The sequence below is a fragment of the Anser brachyrhynchus genome, assembly GCF_964034855.1.
Source record: "Anser brachyrhynchus genome assembly, chromosome: 5".
Lineage (NCBI taxonomy): Eukaryota > Metazoa > Chordata > Aves > Anseriformes > Anatidae > Anser > Anser brachyrhynchus.
In genome coordinates this window covers 25,294,794-25,302,526 of record NC_137699.1, presented here as the reverse complement: position 1 = coordinate 25,302,526, position 7,733 = coordinate 25,294,794, and the positions used below count along the sequence as shown (strand labels likewise).

At 33.3% G+C, this 7,733-nt stretch overlaps 1 protein-coding gene across 9 annotated transcripts in view; it reads right to left on the bottom strand.

Moving 5' to 3' along the window:
* The window catches only part of CDIN1 (CDAN1 interacting nuclease 1), a 126,294-nt gene that overhangs the window by 92,508 nt on the left and 26,053 nt on the right, over positions 1 to 7,733 (bottom strand). For 8 of the 9 annotated variants that reach the window (XR_013951944.1, XR_013951945.1, XR_013951946.1 and 5 more), the window contains exons 2-5: positions 7,684 to 7,729; positions 6,756 to 6,820; positions 3,741 to 3,801; positions 211 to 283 (exon numbers count right to left, since the gene is read on the bottom strand). Coding sequence is in view for 6 of the 9 variants with exons in the window: in XM_080594163.1 (XP_080450289.1) it covers positions 211 to 283; positions 3,741 to 3,801; positions 6,756 to 6,820; positions 7,684 to 7,729 (245 nt within the window). In the remaining 3 variants the exon portion in view is untranslated. Of the gene's footprint in view, positions 1 to 210; positions 284 to 3,740; positions 3,802 to 3,958; positions 4,021 to 6,755; positions 6,821 to 7,683; positions 7,730 to 7,733 lie in introns of those variants that run through there. The other variant, XM_080594164.1, reaches the window with a different exon arrangement.

Sequence of the window (7,733 nt, the reverse complement as noted above, 5' to 3'; positions counted from 1 at the left end):
ATCTAGGAGGGAAAAAGAAAGCATTCATTTAGGTAGTATTAAATTGTGGGTGGTCTTTTTACCCACAGTTTAACTGTCATTAGCCGTTGAAGATACCCGCCTTAAAATGTTGCATTAATTATTTTTATGTTAGAGTCAGAAGAAAGGTTGAAACAAAAATACCCTAAAATTTAAAAAACACAAAGGAAGAAACCCAGCAAAGATACTTACGGATGGCTTGTTCCCGCTCTTGCAGAAATCTTTCTAACACAATACGGGCCATCAATGATGGGGCAAAGTCCACCTAACCTCAACAGAAATAAAAAGAGAATTTAGAGCGGTAACTACTTTAAGATGCACACTTTGTCAGCAATGCAATTTCCTTTTAGATTATTAAAGTGCAAAAACGTATGAAAAATTAGTAGCTTTTCCCAATTAAGTTCAACTATTTGAATCAAAGAGGTAGCAGCAATCCACAGTAACCAACAGAAAACCAAATTTTATCTGAGAATCTACAATTTTACTTTATGTCAACACGTAATTAAATATTTGAGTTTTTATTTTTTTTCCATGCGCTATGAAGATGTATCTGTGTGTGATTATGTTATTTTTATGTTTGAAGTGTAATATACCTAACTTAAATAAAATAAGTAGGGATGTGACAAATATCTAAAATTTATAAGAACTTTATAACATTAGTGGTGATATTCTAGGCAAATAACATACATTACTGTTTTTTTTTTTTTATGTCTGTATGCTTTGTATTTCATAGAATCATAGAATCACAGAATATCCCGAGTTGGAAGGGACCCACATGGATCATCGAGTCTAACTCCTGGCACCACACAGGTCAACCCAAAAATTCGAACCACTTTTTGTAAAAGATGGCAATAAGATTACTTTTGTAATGTTACCTAACATGGAAAAGTGGTGATCCTTTGCTGTGAATATGCAGCACCCATCAAATGACATGACATAGCCTTAATATCATCAACAGATCTTCCTTAGTTTTGCTGACTAACTCACCTCCAACAGATGTGCTGGAGTTGGTAAAAATTTCTTTAGAATTTAACTTTTCCCTCTAAACAAAGCTCTTTCTCAACTTTAATGTATTTTATATGTATTGGAAATTATATGGTGTAGTTCCACCTGAAATTAGAATAGTTTTTTAGATACCATACTCTAGTGAATCAGAATTTTAACATTGAGACACTAAACCTTGCTCATAAATTGTCACTGTGAATTCTTCTTAACATGTTTTCAAGTTCAATATTGATACAAAAAAATTAGCTTGATTTAATAACTGGAGAAAAAAAAAGGTGGTTTCATTTGTGCATACATTTTTTCCAAATATGTATGTACTTGGATGCCCTTAAATTCCCCAAGAAGGGAAATGCTTTCCACGGAGCTGCTTATTTCCAGTAACCCACATCAGAGCTGACACATGAAAAATGGTGAAATTACTGAAGGTAGTCCAGCCTGAATAAGGACTACCTTATTAGTTCAGGTACTTGCATCTCCCTAATTTTCATATTAATCATGTGTCCATCTTTCTTTGAAATAGGGCCATCATGCTTCACGTCAGAATTTAGCATGTAAGTAAAATTCATAGTGCTTCAAATCTCACATGAAAATATTTGTATGAAGAGAACAGTGACTAATTTTATTATTCCTATCTAACAAAAATGATATTTATTTTAGTCCTTTTTCACTACATATACAACACGAAGCAGGTGGCAGATAAACTTAAAAAATAATAATTTAATAGTAGTCTCACAAATCCTCAGAAGAAAACAAACAAACAAACAAAAACCACTACAAACAACAAAACAACCTCAAACCCAAAAGATAGTAATATGGAGCTGTTCCTGTTTAACAAGGTTGCTACACACTGTAATGCACCTATGTTATATATTTCTCATCAATTTTTACAGTTTCCACTGATTAAATATATATTGACTCATAAAGTATTACCATTACATCAATTGTCAGCAGATGCAAGAATATGTCATTTAAATATTAACTATCATATAAAAATGGCAGCTAGATTGTTTGGAAGCAGTAATCTGGGGCTGGTTATTGCCACATTTCCCTAATGCATTAGGCAGCAGTCACAAAATGCATTGCCTTTCTTATATACCTGCTACTATGAAATCAGAAGCAGATAAGTTCTTTGTATATCATCTCTTCCTCTTAGATTTAATTCTTATTTATTTCTGAACTGAAGAAATCTTTGATCTGAATTGCAAAGATGCATTAGTATAACATAAACAAAGATATGCTCGCTAGAGTCAGAAATTATATGCATAATCTCTAAATCAACGGGAAAAAAATATACAAAGAACCAGTAGCATATATTACTTTGTGCTTGAAATATTTTATGACAGTTCCCTTATAATATGGATGCAATATATCATGAATCAAGTTGTTTACCTAAATTCTTAATGAGATGGTACTTCGTTATGTAAAGTAGTGAGAACAGAATGTATCCTAAGACCTATTTTTTCCAGAAACAGTTAAAAAATAAAGGAAAGAAAAAGCTACACATTACTACTAATATAAAATAAATCCTTTATTCTATGCTAACTGTATGATCAGGATATGTGGACACTTCACAGACCATTAAAACCTTCTAGTAATTGATAGGTAATCGCTCATTTACCAGCTGCAGCAATGTACATGAGAAAGAAACCATTCTCTTACTAATGTAACATGTAGAACTTGCTGCTATTGCAACACTTAATGTTCATAGTGCCATATCATTTTTAATGCAAACACTCATTTTCTGCCCCCTTCTTACATTTTCTATTAAAATGCAACACAAAAGCAGCATACATTTCATTCTATCCCTTTGAGGGTTGCATAAGCAGTTCCATGGAGTATCAGCTATTGTATTGTTATTATTATTGTAAATAAATATTTTAGAACTTAAGAGGTACATATTTTTTTTTTTCTCTCTCTCTAGGAGGTTCACCAACACTCTTTCAAACTTTTTACATCTTCTTTGAGGTACTGCTTTAGAGAACATTTTTTAATGCAAATAACACCTTGCATCCCAAGGTAGATTCATATTCTGGTTAATGAACAGCATCAATACGTTTGTCAGACTTTGAAAGTAACAGTCCCAAACTTTTCATACATCAGCTTTTCTAGGACATGGTTACACTGAAGAATTTATTATGCTTAATTGCTTTATATTTATATATTATATATTTTTTATTGCTTTATTTATTTATATTGCTTTATATTTATATATTTATGTATTTTATATATATATATGTCATTAGTCATCCTCTAATCTGTAGGGACAGAAATAAAAGGAGTCAAGAAAATGAACTGTTTTAACCCTTCCTACTAAAAAATAATAACCTTAAAATGGGTTTTGTTATTAAAAACAAGGAAACAACAATTGATGCAACTTCATTTAATCAAGGAACTTTTAGTAAATTAGCAGGAACCTTTAGTAAATTTGTGCATTAAAGACCTATGCTTTGGCTGAAATTTCCAGCAAAACAGAAATTCAGAGTTTCTCACTCATTCTCCTTTAAGTTAGGAGACTACTTAAATTAACTGATTTATTAATAAATGAGGCTTTTTGTCTAATTATTATAAGTACTAACAGACTGGGGAACAATTTTAAATGTCTAATGTGCCTGGAAACCATTTTTTTTTAGGTTAATTACATTTCTCAGTAAAGTCACTATAGATATGCCCCTTAGGTTTTACACTGGAAGATTAAAGAAAAAAGTGAAGATTACTACCTCATTGGCCAGCTCCAGTAACACAGGGGCAGCTGCATTTTTCATCACCCCATTCAGGTACCTAGATAAGACAAAGACAGGTAATTCTGTAGTGGCAAGAAAAGGCCAGTTTATACATATCAGTATCCCCTGTGAGTCTCTTTCATTTAGGGGAAAATACTCCAGTGCAGAGTATTTGATGAGACATATCTTAAGAAGTAAGTATTTTAGACAATCACCAACTCTCCAGCATTGCCTCCTATTCATTCATCTGCAAGATATGTCAATCTCAATTAAGTCACTGGTAAAAAAAAAAAAAATAAATAAATACAATAAATCAATAAAAGTCTTTCCAAAAAAAAAAAAAAGTGGCTTTATGTCCTACAAATAACTTATACCTGTATTATTTATGGATGCATAACAGACAAGAAATCTCTATTATTCCCAGTAAGGATTTTGGGTTCCACCTTATCTTCAATTATGCAGGTGCAAAATATCTACATCTTATTCAATTTACTACTGTGTACAAAAACATACATTCACAATTTTTATCACAGATTTTATCAACCAGGGTAATCGTACGTAATAGTTTGCATACTAAAGGCTTATATCATTGAAATCAGAGTCTAACAATGAAATTACTATTGTAAAACTATTAAAGGAAGAAGTATTAAAAGGAGAATTAAGATCTATAAAGGATGACAAAGTCCAATACTCAGGATCTGATGGGAGGAAGTTATATTATTGGAAGCTACTTCGTGTTTTGTAGCCATCTGGAAAAGAACAATAGTTACCAACATTTGAACCTGCTCATTTATCGTATCTTTATTCATATAGCAAATCATTACTGACATCATTAGAAGGCCACAGTCTTTCTAGCTCTGTCATTACCTATGCATCAGAAGCCTCTCTTCTGCTCATTAGTTAGACCTTTTTTTTTAATCATGTTACCTTTCTGTGAAATGGGTGTAAAACCTCTACATGAAAATCTGCAGAGGATGAGAGGCCTTTTTGCTTGCAAGTTATTCTGGGGCTTAATGAATAAAGGAAACAATAGAAGCTTATTGCTGTAACCTTTTTCAATTCTATGTAAAAACACAAAATAAGATGCCTCATGTAAACTTAAACACTAAAAAATTTATAATGGAGGGGGAAAAAAATGAGTTCACAAACAAAATAATTAACCAGGAAGATTTGCTTGAGACTACTAATGTTCTAAATCACGCACGAAGCTGATTGAATGCCAAAGCTACCTCTGATAACGGAGTAATTGTCTCTCAGGTATTTCCAGTGCTACTGGCAATTCCATTATGGCCTAACAGGTTTCACATGCTGATGGCAATACTGTTCTGAAAAGTTCATTGATCCTTCTCGTAACTTGGCTTTGTTTGCCCAAATTTAACTAGTCTCAGCAGAATAGCAGGAACTACTCCACTCAACTGCAATTCTACCTGCTTCTAACACAGACCACTGGAAATGACTACATTCAAAAATAGCTTCAGACAGAGGAAAGCAATAGAAACACAATTATCTGTTTGTATGTAGGAGGGAATAGGAAGGAGAATACCACGCACACTGTACAACTGTAAGATGGATGCTACAAAAGAGTAGAGCAGAAGACATGTGTCATGTTTATGCTTGTAGCATTTCAAACTGGTTTCTGACTCAAGTACACTGCCCCTGCAGCTTACAAAACCTACTACACTGTAAATCTCCTAAAACAGGATTGAGATGAGTTTTCTAACTATTAACCAGAATATCTCTGATTTGAAAATGTGCGTTCTACTTGGCCATGCTAATATATTTCCAATATGAAAAACCCAGAAATATCATAAAGATTTTTCCTACCACCACCATATAGCTTCATACATAATGCATCAGTTATATACTGCTATCATACTTCAGACAGTGCAGGAGGAGACAGAGGACAGATCCTCCTACCTGATGGGAACCAAACTTAATCATACCTACAACCCTACTGGTGCTCTTAACACTTCTACTTTGCAAAAGCAAAATCTAGTTCTGTGTTCCAGGTTTAAATTAATGGAACTGGTAACACTATCATCATAGAAACGTTTTTACACAACAATACAACTACTAAAAAAAGAAAATCAAGGCTCTGAAAGAGTACAATTCACACCAGATTTTCTAAACCAGTGTCTAGTATCATCAGGCTGTCCTTAGGTTTTAAATATATAACTTTGCAGTAGCACAGAGAGTAGTTAATTGTTTACAAATGGAGGCTTTTTGTTCATTTTCCTGGTTCATATAGATTAATATTAAGCATAAATATCAGATGTATAATCACAAGTATGAATTCACTTGCCATGCAAGCTCTTCAGATATGTCAGTCTACAAAGTAATATTTTAATTGCATATTTTTACCAGTTATCATTATGCCCCAATTATGTCATTGCAATATTTTAAGTAAAGCTTATCGAAGTAACAGACAAACTATAAGATGTAGCAAATATTTTATTAGCTTAAGATGCAAATAATTGTAGAATATTGTAAAAATAACAAAGGTTTTCATTCTTCCTTAAAAGCTATTTCTGACACTTCTGTTGATAAAACAGAAGTGATCTAAAAATTGAAGCTGGCAATAGACTAATTTAATATGTAACTTTTTGTAATGTAATACAACTGTTGTTTTTAAAAGTACAAGCAACTGCAACAGAAGAAGCTTTCTCACTGCAAGGAATTTATCATCAATATTAGTCTTCATACTGAAATCCTGTAATTAGAAACTATAGGCACTATATAATGAATGTTACCACATACACTCTAAAGAGTAATATTTGCTTACCTGGACTTAAAGCCAAGGAAGTATAACTGTTTTTGATAAGCCTGACCAAAACCTGAATTTTTTCTGCATTTTCACTAAAAAAAATATTAGGTGAACCGTTCTATAATGCTCATCCCAAATCTTAACTTATTTTTATAGAAAATTGTCTTCATAAACTAAGAAGCTACTTATAATTGCCATAGCAACTAGTAGTTACGAAGATACTCTTAACTGAGGTGGGGAGGTCATACCTTTGGTAGTAAGTTTCAGCAGCTTCAGCAGTGTGATGCTTGGCATGTGTTCTTTTGATCTGTTTCTAGAAAAACAAAAGACAAACAAATGCTCATACAAATGTGGCATAGATGAAAACACTGAAATCATGACTGTCCAAACACATGCTTCTTGGCTACACTCTGATATATAAACTGAACTACGTTTTTAGATTCTATACAGAAATGACGTTCAATATACCTATTGAACTGAACGTCTTCAGACTGTACTGCAATGTACCATATATGTAAAAGCCAATAAGGTCACAATAATTGAATCTAAATAAGTTTACTGAAGGCTGCAGAGGGCAAAGAAAAACTTGTTCTCTCTTTCAACCTTTGTATTAATTTTCCCTCAATTCAATTCCATCTAAGTCTGGTACACTCTAGTTTTACAATTCAATTGGCATTTTTAACCAGGAAGAACATTGCTTAAAAACAACTTATTTGAAAAACTACAAAAAGTAATTCCATAGAGACTTGCCACTTGACTGACACCTGTCATCTCATGATAAATGACTCCATTTTCTGCCTCTCTTGCCTTCTGCCACTCCGGCAATGGTCATTTATCATCATCTCTGTCAGCAATGGAAAGCAGCACTGACAGTGCAAGTCAGCAAACATTTAGCACATGGAACCACGCAACACAGGGAAATTATTATTGTCAGAATAATAATGGTTTAGCATAATTTATTACAGGTCCACCAAATAAGCAAAGGCTAGATGTTATTAGACAGATGGATGGGTAGGCTTGGCAGCCATCCACTGAGACTCAGGCGGTGCTTGATGTGGAAAAGGGAACATCCTCCAAACCAATCAGAAAGCTGGCAGTTCAATTACAAAGAAATAAAGGGACATTCATCATTCAATTAGGCACCTGTCAACCCTCACAAAGGAGAAAACTTCTAACCTGGTACTCCTGGGAGAAGATGCTCAGCAGAGTGGACTGCGATTGACTGG